At 33.2% G+C, this 24,580-nt stretch overlaps 1 protein-coding gene across 1 annotated transcript; it reads left to right on the top strand.

Annotated features, from left to right (window-relative positions):
* The first annotated feature begins 12,432 nt into the window (after window positions 1-12,432).
* On the top strand, window positions 12,433-18,578 carry LOC122292684 (SEC12-like protein 1). The gene is made up of 10 exons (XM_043101154.1): window positions 12,433-12,998; window positions 13,402-13,502; window positions 13,678-13,810; window positions 13,919-14,010; window positions 14,595-14,694; window positions 14,782-14,854; window positions 14,937-15,057; window positions 16,185-16,304; window positions 18,032-18,102; window positions 18,211-18,578. Exons 1-10 carry the CDS (start codon window positions 12,825-12,827, stop codon window positions 18,411-18,413), a joined length of 1,188 nt encoding a protein of 395 aa, XP_042957088.1. The 5' UTR covers window positions 12,433-12,824; the 3' UTR covers window positions 18,414-18,578.
* Window positions 18,579-24,580: the final 6,002 nt, after the last annotated feature.

Below are 24,580 nucleotides of genomic sequence, written 5' to 3'. Positions count from 1 at the left end.
AGATATAAATTTCGATATAAGTGTTGAATAAAATATTATATTTTAATATTATTATTATTTTAAAATTTTAAAAAATTAGATAAGAATTTAAAAAAATTAAATTATTTATTATATTTTATATGCAAATTTAAAAAATTAATCAATGGTTCACTTTGTCGCATAAACGGTTTTTATTAAAGTTAAAAAATTATTTAATGGCAAAAAAAGGTTCAATTTGTTAATCTATTGTCAACTTTGTTTATTTATATGTATTTGTTGTTTTTAAGTAGTAGAAATTATATTTATAGTTGTGGAATATTCAAATGTCACATAATTTTTTTTTAAAAATAAGTAAATAAATACGATATTAAAATAATAAAAAATTAATATTTTAATAATAGATCTCACTATTTATAAAAAAGATATACGAGACTTGTATATTATATGACTATATTTAATATTATTCATATAATTTACATTTCATACATGTAAATAATTCTTTAGAACTACACTCTTTATTGAAAAGCTAACGATTTAATCAGTTTTATATAAAAAAAATTTTGAATGTGCGGTGTGAGAGTTTGAGATTTATTATGTAGAAATAAGTCCAAAGGGCTATATTTGAAGAAGTTTTTCAATATAAAAAAAGAAATTAATATAATCATAATTTAAAATAAATATATTTATAAAATTATCTTATTTAAAATATAATTATATAAAAAAGTTATATGTATATAAAATATGATCAAATCAATTTGAAAATACGAGAGGAGAGGTAGGTTCACCTGCCGTGGTAAATGCTTGGGGCCGTCTATGACTCTATTCGTGGGGTGGGACCCTTCACTGTCCACATCGCTCTAATTGCCCATGAATAAAAGGAGCAGTCTCATGTCACGGTTCAATTCTCGCAATCACTCCACATCCTACATTTAATTTATTGTTACTAAATGCGGAAGATCTAAAAAAAAAAAAAAGAAGGTAGGAAACCAGCTGGGTTGCAATAGAACCTTCATTGTGGGCAGTTTCGGTAAAAGTAGAGGATTGGCTTTCTTTTAACGTGGATAATGTTTGTCTAGATTCTTATCCCAAGAGTTTCTGAGTTACCCAACCAGACACTAGTACTTCTTGGCTCTTAATTGGATTTTATAGAAGCCCTCCGACTGCTGGAAGGTCATAGAGTTAGAAACTTCTTTATGCTCTAAAGCCTACTACTACTGTGGCTTGACTGTGTGATGGTGATTTTAATGAGATTCTTAGCCAACATGAAAAGGTTGGACCTATATAAAAGCCTTACAAACATATGAAAGTTCAAAGAGGTAATTGTGGACTGTGACTTAAATGACCTTGGTTATCAGGATGCTAAATTTACTTGGAGTAAGGCTTCATTTGATTACACAGTTTAGTTAAGATAAGATAATATATTTTGAATAATAGTAAAATTTTTGAGTTAAGATAAGATGAAATAATTTATAAAAAAAATATGTGTTTGGATAATGAGATGAGATGTGATAATTTTTATTTTTTAGGATTTGAAAAAGGTATGAGTCCTACGATTTGGAGAGTAGCAGATTTTGCACTATACATTTACTATTCATTGTTAATTTCTGTTAGTTTTGCAACGTTCAGTTACTGTTACTGTTAGTTTTTCACTATTCACTTATTATTTTCCTTTGTTTACTGTCAGTTTTTCATTGTTTTATTTACTGTTATGTCAATGAATGTTTTCAAAACTTAGAAATTAAATATACCATTTAAATAGCCAAAATTACTATATTGTACAACTCTAGATGAGATGGCTGACCAAACTAGGCCTAACAATAGGGAAGGATTAGATTTTACCAAATAGAGACTGAATCGTGCTCTTGGCAACTCAGAATGGCTCAACTTCTTCAATAACACTAGAGTTCACACTTTTGCTGCCAATATCTCAGATCATAGTCATATTCTCGTTGAGATGAGAACTTTCATGCAACAAGATATGAAAACGAAGAGGCATTTTATATATGAAGCCAAATGGGATAATAGAGAAAAGTGTTCTGAAGTAGTGTGGAAAGGTTAGAATTACAATTCTTCTCATTTGAATAATGTCACTGAGACTTCAAAAGGACTAGTCAGATGTCAATAATTTTTAGAAAGACAGATTATGACTACTTTCAGCAGTCAAAATGAGGCTATCAATATAAAGCTCTCTACACTCAAAAACTTGTAGGAGGTGAACCAAGACAGTTAGTTTGAGCAAATCAGGTATTTAAAGAAGGAAATTGACCATTTATTGGAAGAGGAAGATTTAAAATGGAAGCAAAGGGCCAAACATAAATGGCTAAATGAGTGTGACAGGAACACTAAATTTTTTCATGTGTGTGCAAATCAAAGAAGGAAGACTAATCTAATTAAGAGCATCTATAATGGGGAAGGAAACAACGCCAACACTCCCGAAGAGATAAATGACATGTTTCAAAATTTCTTTAAAGACTTATTTTCCACATCACAACCTACTGAAATTGAAGCTTGTCTGCAGTCTTTTGAGGCTTTTGTTATAGCAGATATGAACCTAAGATTACTCCAAGATATTAGTGATAAAGAGATTACAAAGGCTATATTTCAAATGAATGGACTAGGCTCACTTGGCCCTAATGGTTTTCCATCAATCTTTTATGAGAAGCATTGGCAAATAGTTGGGAAATGAATACGTGCAGCTGTGTTTGTAGCTTTCAAGAATGAGTCATGGGCAGATGACTTAACTGATACACACATTGCTTTGATTCCCAAGGTTTCCAAACTCACCAAAGTTTTGGAATTTAGGCCCATAAGCCTTTGTAATATACAATACAAAATTATTGCTAAAGTGCTAGCAAATAGACTAAAAGGCATTCTCCTTGATATTAACTCCTCCACCCAAAGTGTTGTTGTTCCTAGTAAGCTGATTTCTAACAATGTCATTGTGGCATATGAGTCCATGCACACCATGAAGTGCAAGCTCAGTGGAATGAATGGTTTTGTGGCCCTCAAGTTTGACATGAGTAAAACTTATGATAAAATTGAATGACTTTTTCTTGAGGTCGTTATGAGGAAAATGGGCTTTGCAAACATATGGATTGAAATCATTATGAAGCATGTGTTAACTGTCTCATATTCTCTGCTTATGAATGGGTGCCCCTACATCAAGTTCAAACTATCTCGAAGTATTAGACAGGGTGATCCTTTCTCACCCTATCTTTTCATTCATTGTTCTAAAGCTCTTATAACCTGCTTAACAAAGCTGAAGATGCTGGGCACATTACTGGCATTCCTTTAGCTTGAGGGCAACTACATATCAATCACCTCTTTTTAACATATAATATTTTGGTATTCTATAAAGCCAACTCACTGGAGTGGAGCATATTGCTAAGAATATTGGATATTTATGAATTGGCTTCTGGTTAGAGATGGAACAAGGAGAAAACCTCCATTTTTTTCAACAAATACCAAGGCTACTACAAATGATATCATCATTGGTATTGCTGGAATCAAAGCTATGTAGTCCTATAAAAAATATCTTGGGCTTCCAACAATGGTAGCAGATCTAGAGTTGGCTCTTTTAGTAGCATTTTGGACAAAGTCAGAGCTCGAATTAGCAACTGGAAGCTGAAATTCCTTTCCAAATCTGGCAAAGAAATTTTGCTCAAGTCAGTAATCCAAGCCATACCTACTTACTATATGGGGGTGTGTAAATTCCCAAATCTATTTTGCTGGAGATAAACAGGCTTATGTAGGGATATTGGTGGGGGCAAAAGGAAAAAGAAAGGAGGATCCACTGGATTTCTTGGGGTCAAATGGGCAAAAGGAATGAAGTTGGGGGGTCTTGACTTTAGAGATTTGGAGCATTTTAATCTTGTCATGCTTGCCAAACAACTCTAAAGATTGCTGCAAAATCCCTCATCTTTTGTTGCAAAAGTTGTGGCCTTAAAATATTTTCCAAGTGGAGATGTTTTGCATGCAAAGCTAGGCAAAAAACTATCTTATTTATGGAGAAATTTTATGGAAGTTGACCTTTGTTAGAAAAGGGACAAATCTGGAGAGTTGGAAATGGAAAGTCCATCAAGGTCTGGTCTAACAAGTGGGTTCCTAAACCTACTTCTTCCAAAATTCAAAGTCCAATCTCTTCATTGCTAGCATATGCCCAAGTTGCTAACCTTATAATATTTTCCAAGTGGAGATGTTTTGCATGCAAAGCTAGGCAAAAAACTATCTTATTTATGGAGAAATTTTATGGAAGTTGACCTTTGTTAGAAAAGGGACAAATCTGGAGAGTTGGAAATGGAAAGTCCATCAAGGTCTGGTCTAACAAGTGGGTTCCTAAACCTACTTCTTCCAAAATTCAAAGTCCAATCTCTTCATTGCTAGCATATGCCCAAGTTGCTAACCTTATAGATCCTGACACTAGACAGTGAAATATGCAGATGGTTAATGATATTTTCTCAAGTAAAGAGGTTGATCTTATTTGCAACTTGCCAATTGGTCCTTGTGGAAGTGATGAAAAAAAAATATGGAGAGGTATTGAGAATGGATTGTTCACTGTCAAATCAGCCTACCATATGCAAGTACAATTAGCAAAAAGGGAACAAGGCCAATTCTCTGGTGAATCTTCTAAAATGGAGAAATGGGTTGTGTTGTGGGGTCTGGAAGTGCCTAATGCAGAAAAGCTTTTCATCTAGAAAGCTGGAAAAGCTTTTCACGATGGATTGCCTACAAAACTTAGGCTATTTAGAAGGAAGGTGGTTGACAACCCCATGTGCCTAATCTGTGAGCAATTAGAGATTTAGATGAGACAATTGAGCATGCTTTATGGTCTTGTGTGTAAGCAAGGGACGTTTGGTCCCAATGCTTAATGAGATTACAGAAATGTAGAGTGGTTAAACAGAGCTTTAAGGATACAATGTTGTTTTTCCTTGACAATTTTCACATAATTGAATTGATGGAAGCTGCAATGGTTATTTGGAGGTTATGGAAGAGGAGAAAAGAAGTTTTTTTTTTTTTTTTTTTTTCAAAATGTTTTCACTTCCCCTATCTCTCTGATCAAACAGGTTGCTACAAGACTACGAGATCTTAAATCCCTTCAACACAAGTCACTAACCTCTATTGGCACTTCTCATGCATATATTTATAGTGGAAGGTTCTCTCTATGAATGTAATCAAAATTAACTGGGATGCTGTTGTCAACAAACAAAGGTGCATTATGGCATTGAAGTAATAGTAAGGGACTATGAAGGATACATGCTAACTACCATGAGGATGAACAAACCCCTTTATCTAGAATCACAATTAGTAGAATCATGCGTTGCTTTCCAAGTAGCTCAATTGGGACTTGATCTGGGTGTTGAACCCAATATTTCAAGTTTTGTATAATTATATATCTACACATGGATTTTGATAATAACAAATGAATTCAAAGAATAAAAAAGTCTCAAATTCAAGTTGTCTACATAATGAAGTCAAGCACATTAAGAAAATAAACATGAGCAAGAAGGAAACAAGTTCACATTAAAGTCATAGAGTAATGTTGTAAATCTTTTAAAAATTTGAAATTAGGACTAAAGTTCAAAATTAATATTTTATCATAAAGTATTAAAATACATTTTTCACATGTGCATGAATATTTTGAAAATTAAATTTGAAAATTTTAAAAGGTGATTGATTGTCATATTTCACATGTGCATACCTTGATTAAAGGGTTGAATTTTGAAAATATTAAAGATGATTGATTGTCATCTTTCACATGTGCATGTTTTATTTGAATATTTTCAAAAGTGATTGATGCTTTTTTTGACTTATGCAAAAGGTAGATGATTTTGTTTGAAAAATTTGAAAAATAAAGTGTGCTCCTTTTGTCATATGCAAAAAGTAAAAGATTAGTTTTGAATTTTTTGAAAAGTAAAGTGTGCTCATTTTGTCATATGCCAAAAGTAAAAAATTAGATTTGAAGTATTTGAAAAATGAATGATGTTGTATTTGACAATTGAAAAAGAATAATATTTTATTTAAATTTTTTGAAAAAATGAATGATATTGTCTTTGACATGTGAATCTTTTAAATTTGAATGTGAAGTCTTATATGCCTATAAATAGATCATTTGAGAGTTTTACATTCACAACATCAAGAGCATACAACATTCATTCAAAACTTTCATTCTCTCTTCTCTAAACATTGAGCCTTAATTCTTGTTCATTTTGAGAGATATAGTTTGTACTGTATTGTTCTTATTCCACTCATTGATGAGTGTTTTCTGATAACCTACCCACTATCAGCTCTTGTATCAGTAAAAAGGTGTGTATAACCCTTGTGCGTGTAGAATGTGTTCTACATAGGAAATAGTTGAATTACCACGTGTAAGGTGATTGAAAGTGTAGAGGGTGTTCTACACGGATCCTTTGTAGTGGTGTTGTTCAAAGATGTAATAGGTTTTTATCTCTATCTGAAGGAGGTTGAATAGTGAATTTGAAAATTTTTAAGGAGTAACTTGAGGCGGGGATGTAGGCAGTGGGGCTAAATCATGTCAACATACTGTATTTACTTCTCTCTTACCCCTACTCTTTATATTTATTACTATTTTTATTTTGTTTATATTTTATATTGTATATTTGATTTATAATTGTTATTTTTTTTTAATACAACGCAATTTACTCTTCCTTTTGTGTTAGTCATCTGAGCAATACTAGGTTTTTAGAACTGGAAGGAAATGCTCTAAGTGTTGTCAGGCCATAAGGGATACCGATTAAGGATGGGATAGCAAATGCATGCTCATTTAAGATCTGCACAAAATTCTTCATCGGTTTTCTAGTTGGTCTGGTAGGTATGTTAAAAGAGAGATCAATGGTGTTGCTCAAACTCTAGCGATACAAGCTTTCTCTATTTCAGATGTCATAGTTGACATTGAAGAGATTTCAAATTGTATTAAATCTCTGTTACTTAATAATATTATTCTTTCCTTATAAAAAAAATTCTCCCAATCACTCTTTCTTTTATACTTATAATTTTTATTTATTTAAAAATATTGAAAGATTATAAGTAAAATTGTAAGGATTGGCAGAACCATAATTTTTGACACGGGGGCTATATGGATGTATACAATGACGATTATGCTTGCATACATGAATGTGCATGTATATGTTTATATTATACACTTCTTAATTATAAAAACACATTATAGATGAAATTTCATTTTTTTTTCTTTCAATTTATAAAAATTTTTTTTATTATCAAACTCGATAATTGGGCATATTAAAATTTTTAATTCAAATAAAATAAGAAATCACCCTATATATTTTTGTTCATGTAATTTTCATTAAGTAAAAGATTGACTGCTCAAAGGTTTTTTTTTATAAAAAAAAACACTTCAATCTTTTTTAAAAAATGAATGATTTTTTAATTTTATAAAAGAAATATATATATATATATATATGAACGCATATAGATTTATAAATTTATAATTTAGCAACCGAATTTTGATTTATTTTAACTATCTTCAAGTTTTTAGATTTTTGGAGGTATATTTTTGAGTTTGTTAGATATGTATACTCATTTTTATATTTTGAAGGCAAAATTTATGGACTTAAATCAAATTTAGAAATTTTTTTTTTTTTTTTTTTTTCATAATTTTAAGAAGACTCAAGAATTTTAGATGGGATTTTCATATATTTAAAAGACTTTAAGAAGTTTTCTAATTTTTTGGGATCAATATTGTTTTTTTAATCAAATTTATTTAAATTTAAATATTAAATATTTTTTGAAAGCTTAAGAGGAGGCCAATTTGAGACTATTCATCCGGACCGGTCCGGAACCCGGAAAACCGAATTTTCGGTTGCAGTTTTCGGCTCGGATGAAATCCGGGTCGGACCCCGCATTTGCAAAACCGGATATATTAGGTGCGGACCCGGGTATGAAATCCGGGTTCCGTTTTATAACCCGGTTAACCGGATTTGTATAAAAACTTCAAAAACCATCTCTCTCTAAAGCCCTCATCTCCCGTCTTCCCAACTTCCCAAGTCCTCTCTCTCTCTCTCTCTCTCTCTCTCTCTCTCTCTCTCTCTCTCTCTCTCTCTCTCTCTCTCTCTCTCTCTCTCTCTCTCGGTGAACCCTAGCTTTGTTATGTGCATATTTCGTCTACCCGAGTGCCGAAACCCTAGGATTTTGGCTGCCATCTCTTTTTCACTGCCGTGTCTGTCTCGATCGCCGGTGACCTTTCGGTAAGTCTCTCTCCCGATCTGTGAACAATGAATGTAAATATGTTAGATCTAGTGATTTGGTGAACTGGGTCTCTTGCTTGGATAGATCTGGTAGATCTAGTGAAATATCGAATGGAAGTTTTAGGGTTTTTTTGGGATTTATCTTTTTCTATCTTAGTGGGTTTTTTTTTTTTTTTTTTTTTTTTTTTTTTTTTTTTTTTTTTTTTTTTTTTTTTTTTTTTTTTTCGGGTTCGGTTCTTGTTCTTTATTCCTTTTTTTCCTTACAATCTGAACAAATCTCGATAGATTTGAAGAGATTTTGTTTAGATCTGAGTCAGTAAGGAAATCTCGGTTCTTGTTCTTTATTTATTTATTTATTTTTTATGAATGGTCGTGCTAGCATTTAAAGTGTTTGGTAGGTTTGCCTTGTTAGGGCTTACTTTGTTATAGGTAGTTTCGCCTTCTTCCCTGAATCTTGTGTATGTTGATACTTTATCCCCTTTGCTCTGTCCATTTATATATTCTGTAGGAGGAAAAGGGTTCGAGCGAAATTGTCTTCAAGGCAATGGGAAGAGCCATTAACAAGACCGTGACGATTGTGGAGTTAATAAAGGTTCTATTTACTTTTTGCATACAGCAGACAATTTGGTTTTTCTTATTGGGTCGAAATATGCTTCAATTGGATCTTTTATTTTCATGCAGAGAAGAATTGTTGGCCTTCACCAGAATACTTGAATTGATCCACCGACATAACTGATACATGGGAGCCCCTAGAGGAAGGCCTCCTTCAGTAAGAGCAGTTTGAGCTTTATCTCAAGAATTGTTGCAGTCACAAGTTTCATGATAAGCAGTACATTCCTATTCATGGGTTATGTTTGATTATAGATGTTACATGACTTATTCTCTAATCTTTCACAGATTGGAAACCACAAGGCACGTGTCAATGATAATAATAACCCTTTCAAAGAAGGAACTGAATACATCCTCTGTTGGGTGAGTTTTTAATTTTATTGTTGAATGCAAATTGGTAGGTGTTGCCTTTTTTTGCTGCTATATTGTTGGAATTTTGTGTATATGCTTGCAAGATAGAAACTGAAAGCATTCCAAAATTCTAATTGTTAAAGCTATTGTGGAGGTTTATTAAATTCTTGAAGTGTTTGGTGAGATAAATTTGCAGTGTTGGTGATATGTCGTGATTGATTTTTGTCACCATTTTTTTCATGTTGCTTTTCATCTAGGAGACTCATATTTTCTCTTAGTACTTGGTTGTTGAAGTTTTCGAACTGTTGTGTCATGGTTACACATGGATTGCATTGGTAGGACTGGAAGCGTTAGTTGCTTTGCAAGTTTTGTAATTTGTACTATGGTTTGGTTGGTGTAGCATTAGAAGTAAGGAACATTAGGCACTTTCCTTACTTCTAATTCTTTATCTTCTTTCCTTTTATGTTTTTCAACAACAGAATTGTAGGGCTTTGGTAAAAGCTTATGAGATGAACCCATTGATTCATCTTCCGTTTGGGTGGCTACAGTGAATGGACTAGTTTTAGTTTGGTGTGATTAAATCACATTGAAGACTATGTTATTGATATGTAACTCATTTTGTAATTTTATATTTTGTAATGTAATGTAATTTGTAATGGATTGCATGCATTTAAGTTTTTCATTTTTATATATTTTATTATTTTGGACAATGGTAGTTTATATATTTCACAAAATATAGGCTTTTATAAAATTAAAAAAATGATGATTTAATAGTTTTTTTTTTAATTTCTATAATAAATATAGGCTTTTACATAAAAGAGAATTATGCTTATGTTGCTTATTTAAAAAAAAAAAAACAGAGAGAATTATGCTTATGCTTTTCAACATGGATTTTTCTTAAAAAAATATAGGTTTTTATTTTTATGAAAAAAAAAAACGGGTTGAACCCGGAACCTGGGTATAAAATCCGGGTTCCGACCTGGATTGACCCGGGATGATATGAGCCGGTTTCGGCCCGGATTTGAAATCCGGGTTGCGGTCCGGATAAATCCGAGTTCCCGGATTGAAACCCGGATGAACAGCCCTAGGCCATGGCCCTCTAAGCCAAACGTGATTACACCATTGATTTTTTATTTTTATTTTTATAATGATGGATCACATTCCATTCATGAAAAAAGACATATAAATTTAACTTAGAGAAATGATTTTTGCAGTCGACAAATGCAGTCGGCGTGCAGTCGCTTTGAAAAAAAGGAATTAATATGGGACCTATATGAAAAAAAAATTATTTTATAACTTTTTTTTATTCATTCCGTACAGCTATGAAAAAAAAATTATTTTTATAATTTTTTTTTATTTATTCCGTACAGCCGTTTACATGCCGACTGTATTTGCCGACTGCATCTAGCAAAGCCCTTTAACTTAACAATAAATCAATTATAAACGATAATAGCTTTTCAACACAGTTCTGTGATTGATATGATCTAGTTCAGACGAAAAATCTCTAAAAACTTAAATTTAAGAGATAATATAATTCTATCTATGACAGAGTTACCAAATCTTCATATCTCAAGAGTTATCAAATCTCCATATCCTAATTAAGCTGAGTATGAAACACCAATCCTACTATAAGCACTACTAAGCAGAGTGGGAGACCACTCTTTTAGCTAAGGTATGAAGATACCATACTTTTTTTAAATTTTTATTTTTTAAAAAGTAAAGACAGCACACGAAGTAAATTACAATGAAAATATTGCACAAAACTGATAAACCAATGCACCCAGAGCATAACACGTGCCACGGCTGGGAAGAAAACCAGAGCACCAGTGATTATAAGTACACGTACCAACTCATACTGATAATTCTTCGGATGATTTGTTTGAAAACCCATTGAAATTCTCTTCCACTGGATGATCATAATGATTATTACTCGAAATTATGAAGGAACGAAGACACAATGTCATCAAGTGCTAAAAGAGTAAAATTTTACTTTTTATTTTAAATTTTAAATTTTCATATAAGCATCAACTATCTAAATTTTGTAGTTTATTCACAAACTATCATTTATTTTAAATTTATCCATTCATCTAAAATCCAATCATTAAAATTGACACACCTAGTTTTCATTAATCTTTAGCAGTTGTTAAATTATAAAATTATAATTTAAATTTTAAATTTAATATTAGACAATAACTTTGGGTAATTTGGGAATTATATTGTAAGTGGAAAGATAATTAATTTAAGGGGGGAAAACCCAATGGCATGTTAAATAAGAAAACTCAATTTGGCACAAAAAATATAGACCTAATGCTTGTTAATAATTTGTTTACAATTATGAATTATAATATATATATTTTTAAATTTAAGTTTAACTTTTGTTTTGATTTGATGTTTTTAAATATTTAAAAAATATTATTTTATTGAGAATTATAAATTAATTGAGAAATATTTTAACTATAAAAGGATTACATAAAAATAATTTTATAAACTAATGTGATTTTTTTCAGATTATAAAATTATTTTTATTATAAAAATAAATCTAATTTAAAAAATAAAAAAACTATCATTTATAAAATTATTTATATAATACTTTTATGGCAGTAACCGTTCTCTTCGTAAATAAATTGATATGGTTCTTTCCACGTTGCTAGTTGATGAGACACGTAACTCCCAAAATAAAAATATACACGTACACCAAGGTTGTAAGCATATTGTAAATAGTTGAAAAGAACGGTCTTTCTAAGATGTGTTTGATAAATGAATTAATTTCATATGATTTTATTATTATTTATTATTTTCTTAATTATACTTTATATATAAATTAAGATCACATCAACATTTAAACGTGGTCTTAGTTTATTGTGGGTGAAACTCCTCCATCCACAAGTTGACAATAGGGATGATAAAGAAATGCAATGGAATTTCGGCTCATATAGCTTGAAGTATAAAAAAAATAAATAAAATGCTAGTCCTCCTGTTGGATTTTTTTTTAAAATTTATTTTACTTAATAATTAAAGAAATATTTTTAATAATATTGTGATTTTTTTAAAAAATGTAAAAAAAATGCATGTGGAACATGAAATATACTAATGGGAGCACCGATAGCTGTAGAGTTACCCAAAAAATAATGATATATTTTTTAAGAATAATATTAGATAAAGTTTTAAAAGTTCACAAATTTCACATATTATAAATATTATTTTTTATTTTTTAATTATGAAAATATATAATAATACTGTATGAAAAATGAATATATAAAGTTTTTTGAGTCCACCGCCACCGGAGATAACGTCAACGAAGCTCTAGCTCTGCCGCGGGGATCCGTACGGAATATGCTAAAAACCCCCCAAAGTCGCATAAGAGTTGACGTTCCTCTTCTTATCGTTGTTATTGGGACGGTGTTAAGGTGTTTCCCAAAGCAGGATCCACCCATAATCATATTCCCAATCGTTATCAAGTTACAAATAGAAAGGGTATCCAGGCGTGGTTTGCATCGTTCTCTGCACAGAATGCCTCTGCACCTTTCTGCTATAAAAACGTTGAACCTGAATTTTGTCAAAAATAAATAAAAGACTCAGAGCGGTATCCTGATTTTTTCTCTCTCTCTGTTTTCCAACCACAACGTCAACGGTTTCTCCCTTTCATTTTGTAAAATTTGATCGATGGACGGTGGCGGGTCGAACAAGGGTCCGGTTACGTGTGGTTCGTGGATTCGGAGGCCCGATAAAGTGAATCTGGTGGTGCTGGGCAGGTCGAGGCTTGGGGATGTCGCTCCTTCTCAGCTCGAGATCTTCTCCTTCGATCCCAAGACCACTTCTCTCTCGTCCTCTCCCCTGGTATGTGTGTGTGTATATAAATATATATATATATTTCTCTCTCTCTCTAAAATCCAAATTTAAACGGTTTTCAAGTTTGTGAATCAGTTTCCGTTTCTGGAAGCATGGAAAGCAGGTGTTCGATGTTTTTCTGAATTTTTTTGGGGGTAATTCAGAACTCATTGCTTAATAGGGAGCTTTTAACTAAGTCTTAGACTGAAGCAGTTCCCAAAACGAGCTAATTGTTTTAAGAGTTTATTAATTCCAACTCGGCTTTTTAAAAATTATTTAATAAGCGTTATTAGTGTCGCTCTCATGTTCGTTTGAATAACAGTTTTCTTTACTTTCTCAGCAACCAGAGGAACATAATTATGAGATTTATCTCACTTGGTGTTTGTTGGTTTTTCTCTTGTTCCTCCTTTAGACCACCCATGTTCTTGAACAAGTGGATGGCGATCTCGTTTCAATTGCGGTGCATCCCAGCGGGGAAGACATTGTTTGCTCTACCACCATGGGTGGCTGCAAGTGAGTCTCTTTGTTATTAATTTTCACAATTTTTGATATCCCTTCATTTGTTTTTGTTTTTGTTTCCTGCAACTGTGCTGGCGGAAAGAAATTATGATTGTTACCCTCTGAATACGATCTTATTGAGGCTTTCTATCTGTCCATTCGTTCAACAAATGTTTTTTATGACATGCAGATTGTTTGAGTTTTATGGTGGAGAATCAGACGCAAGGCTGTTGGCTAAGGAACTATCTCCTCTCCAAGATGTTGGTCCACAAAAATGCATAGCTTTTAGTGTTGATGGATCTAGAATTGCAACTGGGGGGGTGGTGAGTAAATGACTCATATTCCAATCAATCATTATCATATGCTTTCTGGCACTATTGATTTTGAAATGTTTTTTGTATTCTCATATATATCATCTCAATCAAATATAGGATGGGCATCTCAGAATCTTTGAGTTGCCAAGCTTGCGCGTTATTTTAGATGAACCAAAAGCACATAAATCTGTACGGGATATGGACTTCAGGTAACTCAAGCTTATACGTTTTGGTATTGCGTCTGTATGGTTGTCAAATATATATTTTTTAATGTTAGTTAAATCGTGCCAAGACACTACAAATTTTCCATGCGTAACATGCTCAAATTAATAATGCATTTGGTTAGATTGGGTTACAAATTTATGGACAGTTTCCTTCTTGATAGTTTTGCCGAACTAATCTCTTGGAAGAGGCTCTTGCCTTAATCTTTTACGTGTATTTTTAAAAGGGAGGAGCGTGTGGGAATTTAGTTTTTTCTTTTTAAAGGGAGAAGTGTGTGGGATTTGAAATTTGAAAGAAAATTATTCATAAATGGAGGAGAATTTCTAGGAAAAGATAATTTTTGTCCCTTTTCTTTGCTTTAAAAATGTTACTTGAGAGGCAAAATACTCATGGTTAAGAGACCAATTGAAGATGCCGAGTTCATTTATTGGTATAGATTTATAATTTGATGTCTATGAACAAATGTTTTTTTTATCCTTTCTAACTGTTGGCTAATTTGTTTTAAGGGAGTTGGAGATATATTGGGCCTAGATTCTGAATTTCTCAACCTTTTTTGTTTATCATATACTAGCCTAGACTCGGAGTTTTTAGCTTCAACATCTACTGATGGTACAGCAAGAATATGGAAGACAGAAGATGGCGTTCCCTTGACTACTTTGACTCGCAACTCGGTATGCTTTATTAAATTTAACATCCTGTTGTAGTATTATGCAGAGATGATTATATTATAGTGCCTTATTTGAGTCCCTTTCCTGCAGGATGAAAATATTGAATTATGTCGGTTTTCTAGGGATGGAACAAAACCTTTTTTATTCTGCACTGTTCAGAAAGGTAAATGATCTCATGTTTTCAGTTCAAAATATTTTATCCTAATATCTCAGCAACTTAGAGTGTACTTGTATTAAATGAACAGGTGATAAGTGTGTAACGGCAGTCTGGGACATAAGTACATGGAATAGAATTGGACATAAGAGGCTGCTTAGAAAACCTGCCTCTATAATGTCCACAAGCCTGGACGGGAAATATCTTGCTTTGTAAGCACTTAACCTTGTAATTTAGACTTGATTTTTGAGTTTAGTTTTGATTTAACCTTACAATAAACAGATGCCTAAGCCTAGTTACCAAATATGCATGTATTTGTTTTACTGATCACAAAAAAAACAGATGCAGGCCTAGTTACCAAATATACATGTATTTTTTTACTGATCACAAATAAAACAAAAAACTATTTGGTAACTAAGCTTAGGCATCTGTTAATTGCAGGGTAGACTTGTACTGTTTTATGAGTTTGCACTTTCAACATTGCCTATAATTATTCACTTTCATCAATAGTATTGCATACAGGAAACTATTCATGTGGAACAATTTTATTGAAAAACTAGACCACTCATAATATGTTAAGAAAGAAATACGATTTCATTCATTGCTTTCTTTACAAAACCTTACCACTTTTATTCTCTTTCATTAGAGGATGATAGTGGATACAAAAAAAAAAAAAAAAAAAAAAAGGAATAAGCAAATAGCTGAAGGAGAGGAAAGATACAGAATGAGAGAGCACATGCTTATCATGTCCTTCAAACCTTATAGCTATCAATGTTCTTGACTATTAGATCAGGTGGAAGTGGTTGTGTTGTGTGGTTCTATTGATAGGAACATAATTTTTCAATGATGAAATCATGAAAGTGATGTTCACATACCGTACATGACTTCAAAAGTCATATGATGATATTGTTGAGGAATGTATTCATTAACATATTTTTGCTTTGGCAGTTAGCAATAATTTATCAGTGGACTTCCGGTAGGAAGGGATCATTGAGGGCATTTGTTGTATTGTGTGTGTGTGTGATTAAGTGTACAATTATTCCAAATCATCAACTAGTACTTTAAGTGTACAAAGAGGAAATATAAGTTCTATGTGTTTCATGGATGAAAAATGGTGCTTTATTTCTTAGAGAGAAGTGCTATTTGAAGGCCTTTACACCAAACACCATCCACATGGTATAATTTGATTTGTAAGATTCAAATTTTAAAATTATCTTCTAAATTAAATTATGCCACATGGATGGTGGGTGGTGTAAAGGCTTTTAAATAGAATTATTCTTAGATTTATATTGCAGAACTTCATGATATTTCTTCATATAATAAGTTAATCTTCCTTTAGGGGAAGCAAGGATGGAGACATCTGTGTGGCTGAGGTAAAGAAAATGGAGGTCAGTCACTATAGTAAGAGGCTGCACCTGGGTGCATCTATTGCAGTACTCGAGTTTTGTCCCACTGAAAGGTAAGGTCCACCAATCAAACTTTATTATTTGTTTTTTAATATTGACGGAGAAGTTTCTTCCGTACTTGTCGAGCTAAATTTATATATTTATATACATATGTTTCCTCTTCTTAGTAATCAGTATAATGGCCCTTGATGATCTGCTTAATGTTTTCAATGGGCTATATAAGATGGAAATCAAATAAGAAACCAGCTAAATTTCTTCCTTGTCCATCAAATAGATTGTTAATACAGATAAATGATTTGCTTAAAGTTTTGAATGGGCTCTGTATCAAAACTTTTGCTTGGCGTGTAGAATGTTGGACTTTTTTCCTGTTTTTTCGGGGTGTCTATCCTTTCCTTTATTTTTCATTTCCAGGATTTAAACTAGGCACAATGAAAGAGAGGAAGCTTCATAGGTTTTTATATGGTTACTTCATCCTAATTCAGAACGCCAACACTTTGCTCCACCAAGAATGTGAAGCACATTTTTTGGGAAAAAAAACAATTATGGGTGACCTGTGTCAGTTGCGTCCTGATGCTTTGGTTATGAGCAATTTTTGTCTACTACCTGAAAGTTCTTCAATTACACTGCCTGGACTTCTTTAGAGCTCACTGGAGTGCTATCAATCTTATACCTCCCTCCCTCCCTCCCTCTGTGTGTGTGCATGCGCGCACGTGCGCACATGCGCATGTGTTTTTCTATGATCTGTTAGTGCCATATCTACTTTAAAAACAAGGGATTTACTGAAAATCTGACCTTGTAGTGTTCTTCTGTCTGTTTTCTTTTTCCCCATTTTGGTCAGTTGAACTTTTGTTGAATCTGAATACAATTTTTGTCAATGTTATTATTGGGTGCTATTCCTGGACACCCGGTGCCAATCAATATTTTTTTTTGTTTGTTAATGTTATTGAGTTTTTGACAAATTGGAGGTCCATGTTGACTTGAGTGTTGCCAGGACAACAAAGTTGCAAACGGCCATTCTTTAGTGTCAATTTCCCAGGTCCAGATCTGGTAGGTTATGCGAGTACTTTAGATCTATTTCTTTGTGGCGCTCATCAACAAGAAATCCTGATCTGTATATATACCCATTTACCCTATCTTTGTAGCCATAGGATTTTCTGTAGTTATGTGTCCCTTACCTAAAGGAAATTACACTCTTCAAGTCTCTTAGAGCAACGATCATGAGGTGGTGGAAAGAACTTCATGGAATTAGCAACATATCTGCAGCATAATCAAGTGAATTACAAATGACTTGGGCCCTTTGTCTTTCCATCAAAAAGACATATCACTCTAGTTTGTTCTTTTATTGATCTGGATGAATAGTTGATTCAGAGTTCTTTGGCTAGAGAAGCTAAAGTTTGAGGGTCTTTGATGACATTCACTTTGTCAACAACAAAATCTAGGCAAGCATGATGGTTTTGTCAAGTTTTTTCTGTCAATTTTATGGTTTGGTGACTGTCATGCATTTCAATGGTTTTTCTCATTCTGAAGGTTTGAGTCATTCTCTTATAGTCCTAGTTTTCTAATTATTTCTTTTTAATTTAGGTCATAGCATTTCATCTCAAACAAAACAAAATCAAGAGACTTCATTGCAATATAAAGTCGTTTATAACTAATTTTGGAGGACATATATTCCACGGAAACTCTCTTGGAATAAGCCTATTGTCATCAGTCTGGATGCTTTACGATTTTCCCTTTTGGTTTTGGCTACTACTCCATCTTATATGGGTGGGATGTATTGCAGGGTTGTGCTTACTACTACTACTGAATGGGGAGCTGTCATGACTAAGCTAAATGTTCCTGCAGATTGGAAAGGTCTCTCTCTCTCTCTCTCTCTCTAAATGTTTTTGAATATGGCACTTCTAAGTTCTAACTCGACTTATCAAAAAAAAGTTCTAACTCGATTTCTGTCTAAACATGCAGAGTGGCAGATATATGCACTACTTTTAGGAATGTTTTTGGCATCGGCTATTGCATTTTACATATTCTTTCAGAACTCTGATTCATTTTGGAAGGTCCCTGTTAGAAATCAACCAGCAAGACCTAATATTGATGCTGTTATAGGAGATCCACAATCTTCTGATGATCAAAACGTTTGGGCTTCATTTGGAGCATTGGATATGTGAAGATACAGACTCGCACCAAGTAGTATCAGCAACAATATACATGATTAGCTTTTTCTGTCTTCCAGATATTATTGATTTAGACTAGTCATATGAAAGTGGTAACAAGCAGCTCAAGTATTTCAACCAAAAATGAACAATATATCTTATTCCTTTGTTTTGTGCTAATTTCTTTATTTATTTGCCTTTTTATTTGAATTTACTTGACACCCGCAAATACAATATATCTTATTGAATATTTCGAGAAATAAAATGATATATATATATATATATATATTTATATGAAAATTAATACAAAAGAATGGAGATGAAATCAAGTTGTAAACAATAAGTAAAACTCCCAACAATTTGCCCTAATACGCTCCCTGGTGCCAAAAATTGGTACAAATCTTAAATTATGTTATCAATGAACATTCATTGAATTAATTTTGTTATCCACCTTCATGTGTACGTTCCTCTGAACCATGACTAAAATCTTGGCTCCGCCATTGTTACAAATTTTAAATCAATCCGAAAATGGGACACTTCATCGTTGAATGATTAATACAATTTTCATTGAATGGAAATATAAAGAAACTGATGGAATGTTTTTCTAAAATTATTGTTATTATTATTTTTTATATGTAGATCTCATGTATATTTATTCTTTTTTTTTTTTTTTAAATGAGTGTACAGATATTGCATATTTTAAGATTACATCTCATATATATTTATTCTTTTTTTTTTTAAATAAATACAAAAAATTACATATTTTAAAACTATAAATATCATTTCTCAAATTTTATTTTTACACTCGCTGTTTTGGGCCTACTTTTTTTTAGAGAAGAAGAAGAATTGCACGAAATTTATATACTTGATTAGACTTGTAGAAATCTTTCTCAATAAAAAAACAAGGACTTGGATATTGACATATTGTTGTGAGTTGGGAACTCGCATACTATTCATGAATATGAACATTGGGCAGCCATTTATCTTGTGTTGATATCTGGGATAAATTACATTTTATTTTATTTCTTTCTCTCTTTTTCCTCTTCTTTAAGCAACATTGCATTAAAATTCTGAAGGAAGCAAGCGGAAGTGGCAGGCCGGAATCTCAACAAAAGTCCTCATTCTACTCAATGTACTGGAAAGCTAGGAAAGTAGAAAACAAAAAATGAACACAGAATTCTAGCTCCGATCCGGGACCCAAATGCCTTGCATGCACGACAAACTGCCTTTTACCCTTTGATCAAGTCTTTATATATTGTAGTTTTGAATCCACCCTTTGATGATATCGACTTCTTTCTTTCTATCCGCGTAAGCTCAATCAGTCTGGGTTTCTTTTGTTGCAGGCCGTTTCCATGTATACAATTTCAGAGAGATCATGATTAATGATTCTTTAGTGCTTCTTTTGGATCTTGAGAATTACATACATGCTTATCAATTAGAAACAGTTACATATAGGTGGTTGATTGATAGAAGGAACTGATGCCTAGGAACTGTCTGCAAATTAACAACTCAAAAGGAAAAAAACTTTGAAAAAAGAAAGAAACTTTTCCACTCAACCGCAACTTCAAATTTGAGATCTTGACAAAAAAAAAAAAAAAAAACTCGTAAATTGCACATAGAAACAACATTAATGATGTTTCATGCGACCCGACCGGCCTTGAATTGTTGTATATTAATATAAAGTCATTTTCTAATTTGAAGTTTCAGTTTCACTACCATGTCCCGTCCCGTACGCGTTCTGGTGGCGAAACCAGCTGGAAGTTCATTTTAAGGGATGAATTAAAGATTCCATTAACAAGCACTTGGTGTGGAGATGACAACTAGTAAAACGCTTATATATTGACATAATTGGATCGTAAGTATTCCAATATTAGTACGTACGTACTACGGCCAGTACGTACTTTATCAGGATGAACTGATGTGCAAATCTTTATGGCACTTGTGAATCCATCCTTTGATGATCTCAGCCTCTTTCTTTCGCTGCGCGACCAACCAATCTGGGTCATCTTTTGTTGAAGGCATTCTGTCTAAGAAATGAGATCCTGCTTGCAGAATCAACTTTTCGTCAGTAATAAAAATTGGAAACGCAATTCATGATTTTTAAGTGATTTATCTGAAATTAATCATCGTGTGAAATTCATGTACGTATATATGTACGTACCTTCTTTAGTATGCAAGGCAACTATGCTGTCTGATATGTTTTCCAATACCCTAAATAAGCAGATAAAAATATTATTAATTATAAGCACAAGCTGCCATACATGGTAACTAAATTACCCAAAATTAGGATATATCAAAAATAGTGAATTTTTTTATGAAATTCTTCTTTGGGTCATGTGCATGTGATGTGTGTGTGTATTTGGAAGTTACCCGGCTCTGCTATAGGGGTCACGAAGACGAAGGCCGTTGGAAAAGATGATGTTACTACCAAACTTCTTGAGAACCATTTTTATATTCTGCAATTTCACAATCAAGGAACAGAATTATAATGTACATTACAAATTCATGCACAGAGAGAGAGAGAGAGAGAGAGAGAGAGAGAGAGAGAGAGAGAGAGAGAGAGACCCTACTTGACCACCGTAGTAGGTTGTGACCCAATGGGGCCTAGGGACGACTCCAAACTTATCCATGCATTCATCTTTATAGTCGTTGTAATCAAACGGTTGAGCATAGAACATAGTGTCATTTGCGCCACAGCCAATCGGTTGGACCAAATCACTACATATCTGAAGACAAGAAGAGGATGAAAACGAACCTTTTTTTTAAAAAATTTTATTTTACTGTTGAATCTCATGTGCTTCTCTAGTTGATCTGTGATTTTGTGAATTGTAACTTAACTACTGATAACAAATGATCGATAAGACTCTGTGCATATTAATTACCTGCCAGTACCAACCTTCAAGTGTTTATGAAGAAAATTCACTACAACAAATTTCGGTTTTTTTCACAAGGCAATTTGGTGGCCATATCTGGGGGTTATGTGAGAAAAACAACTTTTCCCACCAAATCCGTTCGTGACTCGTTGGTGGCATATAATTCATGAGCACTAACCTTTTCGCATGAATTCATTAGGTGGTGGCAAAAAAATCATTTTTTGCCACGACAGCCAGGGGTGGAGAAACCTGCTTCCCTTCGTGGCAAAATGCTCTTCAATCTAGTCCTTTGTGGTGACAGGAACATCACTTGTCACCAGAGCCGCCGTCCGAAAAACCTCTATAGCCATGAATTCCACCGTCACTCGTCTACTTGTATAAAAGTTTTAGCCACTCACTTCATCCTGAGTATAACTCGTTTGGGATTAGGCGATATAGTGATAAATAATATTTACTTACCAGCGTCTTTGTCAAAAGAAGGAATTCTGATACAAACCTTTCATTGCAAATAAGTATTTGCCGTGATGTGAAGCATTGCTAATAATTATTCCCCTCCATTTAAGGTACTGGGTAAAGTTCTATAATCCATGAACATGTGCTGTGACAACAGTATAGTGCATCACTGCAGTTGTGGTGGGTTACCCTGTTATTTCCATGAGTAACATAAGTCGGAAAAACATGACAGTTACGTGGGAATTAAGAAGTTTCCACCAATTGATGCCGTGAGAGGGTGGTGGCATATAATTCATGAACAATAACAGTTTACCACAAAAGCTGCATTTGGGTGGCTAAAAGTTATGTTTTTAGCACGAAGAATATGATCGGAAATACAAATTTCGTTTCCATTTGTTACTCCATTTAGCACCAATCGTTTATGGTGACAATAGGCTATATGGTCATAATATTCCGTGGTGGCTATTAGTGAATTCGGTTGGTTTCACTCGTGGATACCATTTCAATAGCCATCAGTCCAATAATTACGGTTGTTGCAGAAAATGGAATTTTGCCATGACAACCTTCGTGCTGTCTATCTTAATTGGGAGTCCATATAGCTCCTCTAATTTTTTCCATGACATTCCATTTCCTGGGCAGTAGACTTTGTACCACGAAGCTAACCATGCAAATTAAATATATATGGGCACAACAAGTGTTTCCTTTATACACTGCCACCTTACCTCACATTTTTGTTCCTTATCAATGATCATTGCAAAAAAGAATAGAATTCACAATCATTGACACAAAGAACCAAATCATCAACATGCTGGGTAAATCAGTGTAAAATCCATTCCTGATTGTTGTGCATCCAATTTATCTGCTCAATTTCAAAACCAATCACTAAAAACCCCACCAATCTGATACCAATGATAATTAATAACCTGTTAAGCAAAAATCATATCCATACCATAAAGTATCAATAATCTTCCAACATCCTTAGAATTAGCATTTAATAACCAAATATGCCAACATATATATTAAACTGCTAATTACATAACTTGTAGCATACAACAAGGGAAAGACAGAATTCAGGTTACATATAGCAGGTGATAACACAACTCTCTCTCCAGCAGCATCTATTGTGAACATGAAGAATGTCCATCTATACAGCTTGTGTAGTGTGGGTATGATGTTGCTGACATCTCTCTCCACAACAATCTGAATTCCTGATGAACACAAAGTCCTTGCTAAATGTTACCTTAACATTTACAAAAAGTTAAGTGCAAAACTAAGAGTAAACTTCTTAATGAATGACATGGCATGGAGTGGGAATGTACTATACTAATCGTTGATAATACCCTTGTGTTTATTTTTAGATAATTATACTCTAGCCCTTATAGCATATACAGATTTAATAAGGTGATTAGCTGTATCTTGATTAATATGCTTGTGTTTGGAAAATTAAATATTCACCTATAGTTGGCACATACAAAAGACCATCATTCAATGAGCATGTACAGCTACCATTAGAACTAAGCTATTGTGTTCCTGCATGCATATCCTACAAGTTGTCATAGCTATAGCAGGTCTGCCATTCACATGCTTGCAATACATTAATACATGCTTAAATATATCCCTTATTTAAGAACAGCCCAATTGCTATTCGGAATTGTTGTAGTGTTGCAAGAAAACAACCGACCCATATTTATACTGGAAACATCATCTTCCCATAACTCTGGTAGATTAGAGAGTATCTTGAATGTCCCATATACTATCTGACACGAATCCCATTTAATCACATGACCCACAATCTGTTGTAACAATTTACCATCAACCAATATACATATGTCAAATATCCCCTCCTCTAATTTATGACCAAATCTCATTTAAATGCACAATCCAATATTTATATCAAAAAATTCATATGCTGAAAACTACGAAAATCTAATCATTTAAAGCTACATTATTTTCGCACTATCCATAAAGTGTTGGTCAATCAGCTTGTCCAGATATACATGAAGGCATTATTATCCACACATAGATGATTACGGTAGTCCATTTAAGTGGGTTTCCTTATATATCCGACATACTTAGATAAGAGAGGGTTTCCTTATCTTATCTAACTACCAGAGTGTGAATATTTAACTATATCATATAAACTAACCCCTTGGGCTGTTAAATCAAACCTCAAACAGATTACTGGGTGCTTTCGATGGATATTAGTGAGAAAATAGCAAATAAGTGTGTAGAAATATAGAAAAAAACATACCCAAATTACAGCCCAGCTAATTACCTCCCGCTCTGAAAATGTATATCATCAGATGAGCAAACCCTGCATCTACTTTCCATGACAAATATGATGACTGAAATAGATGGACAGTATTCTTCTAACCTGCAATGTTGAAAACAGTTAAATCAGCCTTCTGATTTGGAGTTTTTCTGTCAATTTAATCAAATCTGATTTGGAGCAATTAATCATATCTTTACTATATGAGAGAGAGAGAACTTACCCTTGCATAACAACAACATAGCTACAACTCAAAAAGCCTAACCCTTCAGCTTTACATTTCCTGCACTATTAATAGATATGCACCCTAACTATAATACTAAAGTACCAAAATACATGTGATTAACTATAGTCTTTGGCCATTGGGTTGTTACAAATGTTATAAACAACCCACAAAAAATTAGCAGTCCCACAAAATATTTCCAATGGCCAAAAATCCTGGATATCAAGTGAGATGCCTACGCATCTCGCTGAGTCTCTCCATGAGACTCACTACCATTAAGTTGCTGATCAGTGCTCCTATAGCTCATTAAGACCTTCTCATGCTCTGAAAAATTCCTTCTCAACTCCGCAATATCGCCCATCAT

Source organism: Carya illinoinensis, chromosome 13 (assembly GCF_018687715.1).
Source record: "Carya illinoinensis cultivar Pawnee chromosome 13, C.illinoinensisPawnee_v1, whole genome shotgun sequence".
NCBI lineage: Eukaryota > Viridiplantae > Streptophyta > Magnoliopsida > Fagales > Juglandaceae > Carya > Carya illinoinensis.
Note: the sequence above shows the minus strand (reverse complement) of the source record. Positions and strands in the feature narration are given on the sequence as shown.

Coding starts and splice junctions, on each gene's coding strand:
- LOC122292684 (XM_043101154.1), top strand. CDS start 12,825: ATGGACGGTGGCGGGTCGAACAAGGGTCCGGTTACGTGTGGTTCGTGG. Junction 14,855..14,936: donor ATTCTGCACTGTTCAGAAAG/GTAAATGATCTC, acceptor TTAAATGAACAG/GTGATAAGTGTGTAACGGCA. Junction 18,103..18,210: donor TGTTCCTGCAGATTGGAAAG/GTCTCTCTCTCT, acceptor CTAAACATGCAG/AGTGGCAGATATATGCACTA.